The sequence below is a fragment of the Sylvia atricapilla genome, chromosome 1 (genome assembly GCF_009819655.1).
Source record: "Sylvia atricapilla isolate bSylAtr1 chromosome 1, bSylAtr1.pri, whole genome shotgun sequence".
Taxonomy (NCBI): domain Eukaryota; kingdom Metazoa; phylum Chordata; class Aves; order Passeriformes; family Sylviidae; genus Sylvia; species Sylvia atricapilla.
Window position 1 is genome coordinate 112,815,068 of NC_089140.1, and position 15,060 is coordinate 112,830,127.

A 15,060-nucleotide genomic window follows, 5' to 3' on the forward strand; every position below is an offset into this window, starting at 1 on the left:
AATTTGATTTTAAATAAAAAATATGTAGCAGTTTTCCTTGGAGTCTTCCCAAATATTTAAGACAAATTCATTCACTGTATCCCTTGGATTTATGGTATTATACTTGAAAGCATTTTTTCTTCTGTTAGACTTTTTTATTACCCTCTTTCCATACTTGAAGAGATATTCTGTCGTTCACACTAGGTTCATGATGCATTTCTGTTTGGACCTTATTCACCTGAAGAATAAATGGCTGAGTAAAATTTACCTAATGAAAATGAAATGCTTTAAAATACTAAAACCACACATCTGAAGTTCTCCATGGAAGATTATTTCAAGTTCACCAGTAGATTAAATATATATATGTATTTATATGTATATAAGTGACCTCTTATTATACTTAAATAACCCCTCTTGTAAAATAGTTGATTTTTATGTTCTTTATTCCACCAAAACTGCATTGCAGTTTTCCAGTCTTTATATTTACATTATTTGCAACTCTTTCCATAAGTGCCGGTACAAATGTAACTGATGAAAATCCAGAATAGTCATACAAATGTTCCTGAAAGCAAGGTGCATTTCTGAGCAAATTTTTTCTGATGCACAATAATATATATGTATATATTAACAAACCTTCATAATATAAAATATCTTCCATGGCAAGTAAAACTTCCCCACTGAACAGCTTATTCAGATTTCAGTTACACAGACTTCTGCATTTCAAGTTAGTGCAAATAATGAGAGTAAGAGCCTGAGCAGAACGATGTCAATACAACGGAACAAGAGAAACAGCAAAATTTTACCAACTCCCTGCATACGGTTATATAACATTTAATCAGTATATCATTAGTATTCTTCATATACAATGTATTTAAATAATTGGCTTGTCTGAACTATAGGCAACAAATTTACAAAATAAAATAATGTTTCACACAAATATGGAATGTCGGACAAATATATGAAAATAAAATGCATCTAGTAACAAAAACATTGTAAATCAAAAAGATAAAAGATGTCTTCTCCATTTTCGAAGATTTCAAGGCACTTTCTTGGCAAATCAGAGTTCTCTCCTTGGTAGAAAGTCTGCAAGAGAAAAGGACAATGCCATTTTATAACTCATTTCAAACCAGAGAAGCAGACTGCTTTAGTAAAATTCTTTTCATAAAGCACAGTTTCCTGTAGATTGCATAAATCATAAGATTTACTTCAAATGCCACGGAGTCCTGCCCTCCTGTGAACACTAATGAGTTTTGCCGTGGCAGATCCATTGGCCTCAAGAGGTTTAACACACGGTGGTCTGTGCTGCTGCACCTTGCAGGGAAGCTCCCCACTCACAGAGTCACATGCAGTTCACATTCTGGGTTTCAACCAATGCTTTACTTACATTTGCAGGGATCTGACTCAGGAAATGAAAACAAACCCACCCAAAACCCTAATAGCTGTAGGGGCAGCATGTGTCAGGTATCCCGGCCCCGGAGCCACCCCAGCGCTGCCCGGGGAGTGGCGCCTCTCCATGGTGCTGAAACATCCCTCCACGGCTTGCGCGGCCGCATCCCGCGGGCGGATGATTGGCTCTCCCCAAGAAAAAGTTCATTTCGAAGAGGAAAAGACCACATCTTTGTCTACCCAGATATTTACAGACGAGGACGGAAAATATTTGCATAATAGCACTGCAGCTCTTTTTTTAATGAGGAAAAGGCAGTCTATTTTAGTACTGGCAGGAAAAAGCTTAAAAATAGCTGTCAGTTTTTCAAGTGAGAGAGCCTCCTTCTTCAAGGCAACCAAGAATCTCCAAGACTCTGTCTTTATGTTAAAGTGAAGGCATATGTTTTTTACAGGCAGCAGGATCTATGGCCATGTCCTCTCTACACTGGTGTGAGGGTGGGGAGGAAAACAGATCCCTTGTACCAACAGACGAAGCAGAATCAATCAGAGCATTATGTTGGAATTGTAATGTTATTGATGGATGAACGTAAGTCCTTTGTTGCACTCCCTGTGAACAGGGAAGAGAGAGCAGTTCCTGCCACTCTTCACCCTTCTCAAGAAAATATTTCCACTCCAAGAATCAGTGGATATGAGTAAACATGAAGATCTGAGGATGTCTTATTTATTATGGAAACTGTAGGTGGTGGAGGAATGGTGTGAGGGAGCACAGAGACAGCTGGGAAACACTCAGATCATGGCTCTACTTTTTCCAAGAAAGTTTTCAATATTTTTAACAAGGTAGAGAGAAAGCCAGCCTGGATATAACTTCAAGTGAATGCAGTGCACATGAGCTGCTAGCAGTGCTTACCATTTAAAACATTCCTTCCCTATTTTTCATGTCTTTGAGTGTATTTTTGGCAGGCAAATTAAAACACCTGGCTTTGCAAATCATAGCAACTTTTGATTCTTTTATGCTTTAAAGATGGAAATAGGATGAGATAGATGCTTCTGTACTGTGGATGTGTAGGCAGATCTTTGACTCATTCTCTTTAAAGAAAAAGAAAAAAAAATTTTGGAACACCAGAAATCTCTGAAAGCCCTGATACATGAATCCAGAGGTGTAAATGGATACAGATAAAGGAAAAACAGAGATTAAAAAGGTAAAACTGTCAAAAGTAAGAGAGTGCTGGGATGTTTGATAAGCTGAGATTTAAAAGAGAACACTAAAAAACAAACAGGAATTTAAGTACCTCCCCCAATTTTATTTTTATTTAATGGAGGATTCAGAAAAGGATTCCTGCCTTGAGTCATGAAAAGGAGATACAGGCAGAATAATGAGATGCCTAGTCAGTCTCTGGTTCATTGTCCTTGGTATATTCAACACCATCTGCAACACCTGGAAATCAAGAGGCCAAAGAGACTGAAAATAGTTAACAAGAGAGGAAGAGAAAGAAATTATGTCATTTCTTCTCAGGATTGAAATATTGCCATATTCTTTAAAGCACAGCCACCAAAATGAATCCCACCTCCACTTGGAAATCAAATCAGCTAACACTGACTCATATCCTACTCTTCTTTTCTTATTCTTGATTTGTATGAATTGAAGTCTTGATGCAGGAAGAAGTGACATATACAGCTCCCTCAAGCTCCAGAGCTTGCAGTTTTTTTCAGGAGGAGGTGATGAAAGGAAACCATCTTTCAAGAAATTTAAATAAATAAAAGTCAATGATTTTATACATTTTAGTGGTTAATAATAACAACCAGTGTGTGTATTTTCAAATTAATTTTTGAAAGCATAATCATCTTAATAATATTCAAACAGCTCACTAGGAGATGTTACTTTTATCAGTGACATTCAATACTGTTTAATTAACACATTTGACATCCTATTCATAAACAAGAATGGACTAATTTCTTCCTCAGATTAGTTAGTTAAACCTTTAGCTTTCCATATCTTTATGTTCAGTTTCCTTTCATCACCATGAAGCAGTTAATAACTTTTCATACATTCTTAGGAGACAACTTGCGAATGAAAAGGGGTCCCAGAAATGAATGAAGGGACAGGTTATCTATGAAGATTGCATTGGTAGACCTGAGACTAAGAAATTCTGTTTCCTCCATGGATTAAGAACAAAGTCCTCTGCAGAACGACCTGAAATTAATGTGCTGATGATGTCCTTGGGCACTTTTATTTCACCAAGCAGACTACTTCTTGAAATTTTGAGTAGTAAGAGGCCACCCAGTGCATAATTATGGACTGCAGTGACACAAGTCACTTGTAGGAAATTACAGTAGGGCCTGTCAGAGGTATTTGTGCTTCTATGCATTTCCAGGAGGAGCTAGTCAGTTCTGCAATGCCCAAAGCTGCATGTTGTCACACTCTGATAATACGACATTTTTGTATGCACACCTGATAACAAGTACAAGTGTAAAATAAACCCCTAGACCATTCAACAAATAAGAAAATGAGTAGGGAAAATGATACTTACATAGCAAACATCCTAGGACTGTGTACACAAAGGGCTCATTGCTAATCTCGTTAGCAATCTTGCACACCTTTTGTAATCTATAAAACAAAATTACCCACAGTAATAATGAATCTCAGTTGCCAGATACCCTCGAAAAAACTGCATAAAATTAAATGTAAAGTTTGTACCTGAATTTCAGAGACTCTACACAGTGGAACTGTTATCTGATGGAAAATCATGAAATTATGTGTGCAAGATGCAATATTAAATTGTACCTTAGCATAATCAGTGCTCTAAAGGAAAAGTACAAGTGATGGCAGGAATTAAATTTCTACCAGATAAGTTTCCTACTGGGATGTGAAAGACAAGGAATTTAACTCATTAACTGGGAGCCTGTTCTATCAGACTATAATGTAGTTGGACATCAGGCTGCTTCAAACACTTTATTGTTGCATTTAGTATTAATATTGATTTAATTCCATATTTTTCACATTTAAGTACATCTCCTAATCCTCAATTAAAGATACTAACCTCCCACTTCCAGTCCCTCTGTCGTGTGCCCTTGGTTCAAATGACCACTTTGTTCAAGTGGACCCTGAGTCACTGCCATCCTCTCTGATATTTGCTAACAAGAAATACATAGGTGCTAATTTCTCATCTTGCTTGGTAAGTATTTTAATAAAACTTAATATAAATTATGCCAAACAGCAAGAAAGTGATTTCTATCTGGGTTTCAGTTCCTCAGAAAATATTTGTACAGTGTATAACCAGGTCAGAGGTAGAGGGAATAACTCATCCTCAGACATCCCATGATGACTAAAGTGACTCTGAATGAAAATATTAAACCCCTCTAAAGACACAGGGAAAGATCTTGGCTATGATCAGCCTGGGTGATGGATAAGGTGGAGACAAATCTGAAGACTTAGGTCTCCTTTGTAGAACAGAACGTTTTAGGTAAATGTAACTCATTGTATGCTTTGGGTTTGCTTGATGCAAGGGAGAACAAAAACTCTGCTGTGGTTTAAAGCACCGTTTTTATTTTGCATTTTGCTTTGATAGTTGAACTAAAAATTTCTTCATGCTATTCAATATCAGAGTCTTGTTTTTAGCATTAAGAAAAGTTATTTAATTATAAGAAAAATAACAGTACTGTGTTTCTTTACAAATAAAGTGAAACACTCAGGCAATACTTAAGTGTACAAATAATATTCATATGCTCTGGATCCATGTATCAAGGCATATAACATGTGTTTTTTTGTTGTACATCATGTAATAGAAATATGCCTTGCCTACTCCTCTGTCTACTTAGAAAGCTGTATGTATATCTTTTGAGGATCAGCCATGGATTCCTACATTCCAGCTTCTGATAAGTGTAAAGGCAAATGGAGATGAGGGCTGCTCCATCCCCTTTGAAACACCAAATCCTCTGAGGTACTGAGCTTTGGTGAGACAGCATCTCAGCTGCTCACAAACAATGCTTCTAAGTGATGCAATCAGAAAGTGCCATTGTTTTTTTATGTTAAATCCTGAAAAGCTTCCAAAGCACCAAACTTTGTCCACAGTTTGTGCTTACACATCCCTAATGATATTCAGCTTCTCTAATAAAATACACTGATATTTTCCATTGACTTTAATTGATTTGTCCATTGCACTAGAGCCTGCGGAAGTAACTTCTATTTAAGGAATTCCCATTTTGGTTTGCGGTTTTTGTTTGCTCTTCTATCCGTTTTATCCAAGAACACTTTTATTTTTCAGCGTCTCAGACAAAATTATATTCAGATTGCATTAAAGCAAAGCTTCTGCAGTCTCAGATAGGAAGGTTGTTTGATGAGAACTGAGAGTATCAATAGCAGAATGATGAATGAAATGATTTTATGTTGTTTAACAATGGGTATTTAATAGAAAATCATACTCACAAGCTGAAATATATGGAACCCCAAAGATATAACCCTACTATTAAGCATTAATAGAAGGTAAAGAATGATTCAAATTTTATCTTGCACAAGTAAAGCTAAAGAGACCAGGAAGGAGAAAATGGTTTCATGTTTTCCCTCTGCATAAGCACACCCTATTAATTTTGTCAATGTAGTTTTAATTTCATTTCTTTTAGCATCACTTTGAAGGAACTCCATGATGTTCAGCAAACAGCATGTGCATTAACAGAAAATATATATTAGAAGACCTGGGTATGTTTTGTAATGTAGTGCTAAAGAGCAACTGTTAAAAAAGGACAAGGACATCAAACACTTAATAAGAAGAGTATGTTGCTTTCAAACAAGTATCACAGCTAGCATTAAAAAGTAATTTGCTACTTACAGGTTGGCGTTGAGCAGTCCCTTGTGTTGTGATACAGTCGATGGAAGTGCTTGCTACACTCTGAGGAAAATGTGACTGGCCCTGTTTGAAAGTAAGGAGGAGTTAAAAAGCTCTGAGTGTCACTGCTCTGCAACTTCTATGAATGACAACAACACATAGCATTAAGTTCATTTTTTTCTTGGCTCAAATTGCATTTAGTATTTTACTAAACCTTAAACTACTACGATGCAACACAAGTATAATAATGCTAGTGAAATAAGAGAAAGAGATTTTGGTGTAGTCCCTGTATGCTCATGATAGAAAAATGGCAGGTGAAAAAGACAGGCTGGTTTAGCCTTGAAATTCCAGTATTTCAAAATTAGCAGTAAAATTTCTTATATGGTGAAAAATAGAGTTGTAATTACAATAGAATTTAGTTTGTTCAATAGATGTCTGTAGTATAATGTAGAAGGAATAATGCACCTGGATTAAGGATACTATTTGTAAAGTTAGATAAAAGATACATATTAAGCAAATATGAGTTTCTAACTCCTGGAAAGATTAAGTACTTTCATGTATTAATGCTTTTAATTTGCACATAGATGGTTTATAAAATTCTTAATATACAGTGTGGGTGTTGAGGGGAAAAACTGACAGCTGAATAACATCTAGGAACCTGATCTCCTGTTAAAATAATCCTAGTAAAAAGCATACAGATGTGCAGAACACAGGATGTGTTTCATCTTGGCAAGGCAAATCCCTGCATGTCCAGGGTATAGTGTGTTTCTCTCTTCTCTGGCTACACACTGCCATCTGTTTACATTAGTATTTGATAAAAAAGGTGTCCCTGCTCATGGCCAGGGGGTTGGAACTACATGATGTTTAAGGTTCCTTACAACCCAAACCATTCTATGGTTCTGTTTTTCTATAAAAACATGGCTCAACTGTAACAAGTTGCTGAAGACCCATTCCAAAATCACTGATGGCCCTGGGAAAGTATTGCTGATGACATTCAAGGAGAGCAAGTATGTAATATTTGCATCACGTGACCTGTTTAGCAAGACTGTCCTTTACAGCTGGGGACAAGTATCCTGTGGTTTGGACAGAAAACATTGACATAAACTGATGTTAAGTGAATAAGACTAGATTTAAATCTAAATTTAGTACAAGCAGGAACCCTGAATAAGAATAGCTTGTTTCAAACAATGCTACAAAATCCACATGAAGCAGATTTTGTTGGCCAATTTTACTTTCAGAGGAAAATAAAAAGCATTTCTGGGGAAAAAAAAAAAAAAAAAAAAAAAAAAAAAAAAAAAAAAAAAAAAAAAAAAAAACAAAAAACCAAAAACCACTTCTTTTGTAACTTGAAAGATGGTTTATGAGCCTGGTAAAATATATCAAGCTAATTCTGTCTGAATGCTGAAGCAAAATCACCATGAGCTCTAGAGAAGATTCCTTTTTATGACAGTGAACATACTTGAAGGTTAGATATATTTTATAGCAGTACATGGATTTCAGTACATTTTTTCAGCCACAAATAATCTTTTCAACAAACTGGAATATTTTTTATCTGAGTGAGTAATTAGGCTCAAGGAAAAGTATGTAATTTGAAATTATCCAGCATATATGGAGACAACACTGGCTTTTGTCACTAAATAAATTCCATGTCCCTTCAGATAATATATGGTTTTCCAGCTCTCTTCCCTGTCATCAAAAATAGGCTGTTAATTTTATTTATGCCTTACAAAACACTCTGTGTCAGCTGGCTTTCCAAGCTAAATTGATAGATTGCTTTATGACTCACAAGATTATTTATGATTTTTCCTATAGTCAAGCACTGTTACATATAGTTCTTATTTGGCTTAAAATGTGTCTATTATTCCTGGCATATGAGAAGCGTGCAATAATTTTCTTAACCCTGAAACTGTAAAGATAATGGACTATAAAGATAATGTTGAATTCAGCTTCTCTCTTTTTTTTTTTTTTTCCCCCCACAACTTCATTAGTTTAGGAAGTCCTAATTCTTGAACTAGGAAGGACTATAATCAAAGTATAATTAATGAAGACTGCTAGAAGATTACTATTGAAACAGAATAACAAAATCTTAAGTTCCACTGTATTTTAGGAAAGTGCCTATGGATTACAGGATCTGATAAAGCTATGAAAAATTAAATAAAATTGAAAAGAGTGGGTAGAAAACTCCATCACTGAAGATCTTAGGATTTATTTTTAAAAAAGAGTGAAAGAAAGAGATGAAGAGAGAGAGAGAAAAAAAGAGAAGGAGGGAAAAAGAGAAACAGAGAGAGATGGAAAGAGAGAAAAGGAAAGAAAAAGAAAGAAACCAACTGTAGGCAGAAATCCTGAGCCAGCAAATAAATTTTCAGTATTTTGGAATGATCCTGCTTTCCTCATTCATTCCAACTAATCTTATTCAAGTAATTTCAGCAATTTTGATGGCAACTACTCATGCAGAAAAGGACTATTAATTTAATAGGCCTTCAAGTATTTTTTTCTCTTTTGCTTTCCTATGATTTACCATTCTCAAATTACTTTCTGTAAAACTCGTGGTTGTTTTTCCCTGGTTTTGAGTAATGAAACTCATTCTGTATTCATTACTTAGCTTCCCCAGATTCTTATGTTGAGATTTTTATGGTAGCTGAGGAGTTTCCAAAGCTAAAAATGAAAAGGAAATGGATTAAGTACTAACATAAACAAATGTTTCTTGTCTGTTCTTCCCAGGAGAGGAATATTCAGTATTGCTGTGTTACATAGCATAGCATGGTTTGAAGCTCTATGTTAATTTCTTTCTCATATGGACTGAAAATGGTCAGGTTCACAATTACTCCTGTTTACTGTGAGGGTGAAGGGCCAGCTGGCTCTGGCACACTTCTTGCAGATTCTGTTGGGTTGCAGTGAGTTTTTTTTTGTCAGAAGGTTCCTTAAAATTGTGCTTATCCCAAAGGTTTGAATACACTTGCCCCATGCAAAAGAGACAACAAATACCTTCCTTTCTTGTCAGGCACTGCCTGAAATTTCCAGCAAAGAGGAAATGCATAATTATTTCCAATTCTCTTTTTCATGCTCCGATGGCCTGCTATTTCTCTAGCTTTTAGTTTCAATACTTCAAATAACCTTGAAAATCAGCAAGAGATTTGCAGTGTCATACTTTTAGACCTTCACTTTTCTGAGTTACAGAAAGTTGGAACTGGAGAGCAAATGATGAGTGCAAGCACCTTGCCATTGGTAATTTGTATTGCATGTATTCAGAAGGTACAATATTTTTTCTCAGTAGTTACAATACAGTCTCAAAGTTAAGTGCATTGTACAACTCCACCTCAGTTTTGAAGTACTTGGCTGTAATTGTCATAAATTTTCATATTTGAAACAGCAAGTTATTTTTATTTTTCATTTACACTAATTTAATCCTTCCTTGTTCTATCTGTTTCCACTATTAAAATAAGTATCCACACATAGACATCATGAGACAGATGCAAAAAGTCGTCCCTGATTTGGTGAAAACTTACTTGGTCACAAAGGTCTGTTTCTTAAAGATATGTGCAGTGCAATGAGAAGTTCTAAAACTAGTGAATGTGAAAATAAATGTGGAAAGCACTATACGAGGATAAAAGTTGAACAATGACTTTTAAGTAGTGTTTTAACTTAGGACACTTTGATAGTTATTTTAGGCCAGATAGTTCAGTTGATTATTCAATGAAACTAGAGTTCTTAAAAAATTTCTAGTTCTAAAATGATGCACATTTAACTTCAGAAATGTTAATTTGGTGTTGAGCCTCACAAAACTAGTGGTGTGACATTTGTAGCTTCTTAGAATATGCACATGTGGGAAAACACAAGCAGCTGCCTTACCTGTAAAATGTTTTATGAACTTGTCTTTTAGACTGGAATCTCTGGGAAAAATTTCTGAGGAGAGAAGAAAAAAAAAAATTATGTACCCTAGGAATTACAATAAAAGCTCTGAAAGCATAATATTTCAAGATGTCTGATGTACAGAGACCGAACAGCTTCCCAAATTAACTACAGATTTAATTTGTCATAGTTGTGGGGGTGTGGATATGTAAACAACACTGTGAAGTATTTCAGGTAATTCCCAGATGAATATTAAATGGTCATCCTAAAATGCACAATCATTTTCTGGCACTAATTTCTGCACATCTTAGGTCTGAGTGGGGCTGTAAGTATAGAAATACTGCAAATAATATAAATACATCATCATACTTACAAGTATGTGAGTATCTGAAGAAATTGTGTAAAATACTTAGATAAATACAAATTAAATATCACTTTTTGGGCTTTGAAATAACAAGTATCTGAAGAGAAAAGTCTCCTACAAATCACTCAAAAGAGACATGGGCCATGTACATTTTAATTGCAATATTAGTAAAAAAATATTCTCTTGTGAAAACTGCTCTGAATTTTAAAATATTCCCTTTTCATTTATGGCATTTTCCCCCCAGAAATTACAAGACAATAGAAGCCTCAGAACATAAAAAAGAATCATAAAGAACAGAAAAGAGAACTAACACAAAAAGATAAAATTCTTTTCCTTTTTTTTCCTCCTTTTTCAATGAGACGCTGCCTCTGGCTGACAGCAGAAACTTTTGATGCAAGTAAATATCCTCGGAGCCAGTACATCTCCCCTCAGTCTCACGAATTTTCCACTGAAAGCACTTACAAAACTTCTGGGCACCTGCAGCTATTGCTGGAGACAGTAACAAGCTGCCTGTTATGCCAAATTCAAAGAACCTTCCCTGGCAGTTAGACAAGGAACATGACTAACTTGCAGCATTAGGACCTGCAGTTAAATATATTTATTCACTAAAAATATTTCCTTGCATCTAAAGTAATTTTAATTCTTTGTATTCTCGTACTTTTTTTTCAATTCCCAGTCTGACTTAACATTTAGCTCTGAAGAGAGCTAGTTTCCTTTCACACTACAGGAAGATGCTGGTTATCTGCCAAGATAAATTCTTACCACTGGCTTTAGGCAGTTTCTCAGAGGTCACATGGGTGTATTTTTAGGCTGGGATTTTAAGATAGAATGCCCAAGTCTTACTGCAACTCATCAAGGTTAGGAGACCCACTTTACTTAAAATTTCTTAAAAATATCAGATTTAACCCATCTCTTTTCTTATTGCAGAAGAAATGCCACCTCTTCTCCAATAAACCTAGAATTTTACTGGTAAGAAACATCAGGCAGTTCAGAATTATGCAGAATGAAGAATACAAAAAGTCAAAATAGGGAAACTATTGGTGTGAGTGCTGAATGGGATGCCTCAAGTGGACAAGTACTGATGAATAAACACAGCCTGGTGAAGGACAGGCTAGCAACTCATGGCTCTTGCTCAGACAAAGAACACTTAGATACAGACACTCGTGAAGTACATTGAATTTCCAGTGGGAACAGTAGCTGCTTTTTGCTCCATAAAATTGTCTATTTGCCCCATAAAATCCTTTAGGAAAACTCTGTTTAGAGCCAACCCCCCATCCCTTAATGCCTAGAAGGTGAAACAGGAGGACAGATTGATGCTCTGTCGAGGAGCTAGGCATTGCAAGTATAAAATTGCAGCTGTAGCTGCGTTGGTAAGCCTGAAAGGAACACCGCAGAGTCTGCTTTCCACGAGTAACCCACATGGGGCCGGGGTTCACACCAGCCCAGCCCGGCCTGCCCCAGGAGGGAAATCTGGGTCAGTTGTGCGCTGAAAAGCACCGCCTGCCTGCGCGCCTGCTGCTCCCTGCTGCGGCTGCTGTCCCTCCGGGCAGCAATCAGCCTTTCAACATGTGCCATGGCTCAGCTTCCTTCCAGTGCTCGTTTGCCTAATAGTACAGTGTGTTTGCTGGGTAACACACAACCGGCGAGCCCCCAGCCCGGCACAAAAACAACCTGAGCTCGTTTGTATAAGAATCACGGGCAGCGCGGGTTCCTGGAACGCTTCTGGCTCTAATGGCACAGGCGACTCCCCCTGAACTATGAGCTGCCCGACACAAGCACGGTCATTTTCCCCCTTCTGCCAGCGGCGTAGCCAAGCCCTTCTGTCTGTACACAACTGCGAGACTGAGGTCTCAAAGGACTTAGCAATTCAATCAAACTAATGAGCATCATCTTTGAATAGAATATGCGCCACTGACTCCTGATCACACCGCGGCCAGAAGCAGGATAGCAAGTCCATAAATACTTCTACAAGCTCTTCAAAAAGCAGCCAAAAATCAGCATGAAAAAGCCCCCTGAACTTCTGGCTTCTAACAAGTTCTCAGTTGCTCCAGTCATATTTCATGCATTATCTATCACCTATTAATGTGCCCGTTTTCACAGCAAAGGTTCATATCCTCACAATGCAAGTTAAATTCCTTTGACATACTAATTTCACAAAAGAAAAGCAGAACTGTTAATACAATAACATAGACTGGCAAAGTATTACTAAAAATCAAAACACCTCAAACTGGGAAAAACTAAAAAAGAAACAGGAAAATGAAAAAATAAAATGTTGTAAGTGTGAAAACCACATGAATGGGAAATATTGAGTGGAGAGTGCTTACTCAATCCATTCTTGCTCCAAGACCATATTACACAAACTATTAAAATACAGCCAGCATACATCCTATGTGATATATAAACATTGGTTTTAATCAGCTGGGAGAATATTTAAAGTGCAGCATTCTTGTGCCCAATGTACAAGACTGCACTGCTCACTATGGAGTACATCTGAGTTAAAAGGCACTATTGAGCTATTGACCCTGTGTTCATTCTGGGCATAATCTCAGTTTATAATCATAAATAACCTTAGTTCAAGGATTTATTTCCTATTTACAAAAGGACTTCTACATGTATCCTTATATATTTACTCATCTGAGACAAAATATTGCCTGTCCTTCCACAGACAGCACTGGCCACTGTCTAATGGTGCTACAATGGATTTGGTACTGGCTAGCCTGTCTAAAATAGCAGGAATATTTATGCTAAACAAATTTGAGGGTTTTCCAGCTCTGCTTCACTGACAGAAAGTTGGTTCTAAACCAGTTCATACTGTTAGTTTTATCAAGCTGTGACATTTCAGAGATCTCATGGCTTTAGGTAAGAGGTGACCAGATCTGCCTGAGTTTTATCCCAGCTGGGATAATTGTGGTGATAGGGAGAGCTAGCAAGGTCTGAGCTAGGAATCAGTAAGCAACAGGTGATCCAGCTCTCCTCTCTCAAATTTTGTTATAAACTTTACAAGATGGATTTAACCACTGTTGTAAAGCTAATTCTCCAGAAGATTATTCTTTCAGTTGTTATTCGGCACCCCACAGCTGAGCGGAATGTTTATTTTTTCACTAATTTAGGTGAAATTACAGAAGGGTATGATATTAAATAAAGCCTGGTCTCAGGTTTGTCTACAGCTTGCAACTTAAGACATAATTGCTCCACCTTCAATGGGTCTTTTCATCTTCCTGTGCCTTCAGATTTTCTGTGTTTTGTCTGTTCAGACTGCAAAGTTGTGACAGCAGGTGCTGATTTTTACCCTGTGTTTGCACTGTCACCAGTATCATGTCACCATAATTGTGCCAGGAACATTCATGTCCTAATGGAGTATAAATAAAAAGAACTGTGATCGCAGCCGTGAAATAAGCCAACTCCACAAAACAGTTCATTGATTTGGAACATAAAACCTCCACATCCTCAGGCAGAAAAAAAAAAATCAAGATCTCCATTTGTTTATGTTTCCAACAGACAACTTTTGTATATTTTTAGTTTATTCAGAGAATTAGGGTCAATCAGACAGCAAAAGTGCTCCACTGGTCAAGACTGGGCCAATCAGAAACAGTGGCAACACCTCTGTCATAACATATTTAAGAGGAAAATGAAAAGAAGTTATTGTGCAGATGTAACTGCAGCCAGAGAAGAGCATTTTGAGAACACTGAGAGAAACAACTGTGCAGACACCAAGGTCAGTGGAGAAGGAGGAAAGGGAGGAGGTGCTCCACTGTGCTGGAGCTGAGATTCCTCTGCAGCTGGTGGTGCAGATCGCAGTGCCCCTGCAGCCCTTGAAAGTCCAGAGGGATGAGGAGATCCACCTGCAGCCCATGGAGGAGCCCCACACCAGAGCATGGATGCCTGATAGAGCGCTGTGTAACTGTAGGAAGCCAGTGCTGGAGCAGGCTCCTGGCAGGGATCTGCAGAACATGGAGAGAGAAGCCCATGCTACAGCAGGTTTCCTGGTTGGACTTGTGACCCTATGGGGACCCACACTGGAGCAGGCTGCGCCTGAAGGACTGCATCCCATGAAAGAGTGGCCCACACAGCAGCAGGCTGTGGAGGACTGTTCCCTGTGGGATGGGCTCCAGTAGGAGAAGTTAATGCAGAATTTTCTCCTGTGGGAGGAGATACCATGCTAGAACAGCAGCAGAAACTACATTAAATGAACGGACTTAATATCCTTTTCCTAATATCCTCTGCCACTGAGGGGGAGGAGGTAGAGTTGAGAAGAAGGGAGGGGTGAGGGAAAGTGTTTTTAAGGTTTTATATTACTTCTCATTATCCTGCTCTGATTTTGTAAGTAGTAGATTCAATTAGTATCTCTAATTCCAGCCTATTTTGCCCATAACAGTATTTGGTGGCTGATCTCTCTGGTCCTTATCTCAGCTCATGAACTCGCATTATATTTTCTCCCCCCTGTCCAGTTGCAGAGGGGAGTGATAGAGTGGCATTTGTGGGTGTCTGGCATCCAGCCAGAGTCAACCCACTACAGTTGTGCATTTTCTTGTTTCTATCTGTGAAATGGCAGAAGAAAACTGTCAGCAGTAAGATGTAGCTGACTCTTCTATTATAAACCCAGATGCAGGCTTCCAAAACATTTTGGCATGAAAATAGCACGGGGTTTGGGGGTTTTGTTTT

General features: G+C 37.5%; 1 protein-coding gene across 1 annotated transcript in view; it reads right to left on the reverse strand.

Moving 5' to 3' along the window:
- Positions 1-367: 367 nt before the first annotated feature.
- The window catches only part of ALKAL1 (ALK and LTK ligand 1), a 35,520-nt gene continuing 20,827 nt past the window's right edge, over positions 368-15,060 (reverse strand). The window contains exons 2-5 of the mRNA XM_066333128.1: positions 10,035-10,088; positions 6,189-6,269; positions 3,894-3,970; positions 368-1,062 (exon numbers count right to left, since the gene is read on the reverse strand). Of these exons, the coding sequence (XP_066189225.1) occupies positions 3,906-3,970; positions 6,189-6,269; positions 10,035-10,088 (200 nt within the window). The 3' untranslated portion in view covers positions 368-1,062; positions 3,894-3,905. The remainder of the gene's footprint in view (positions 1,063-3,893; positions 3,971-6,188; positions 6,270-10,034; positions 10,089-15,060) is intronic.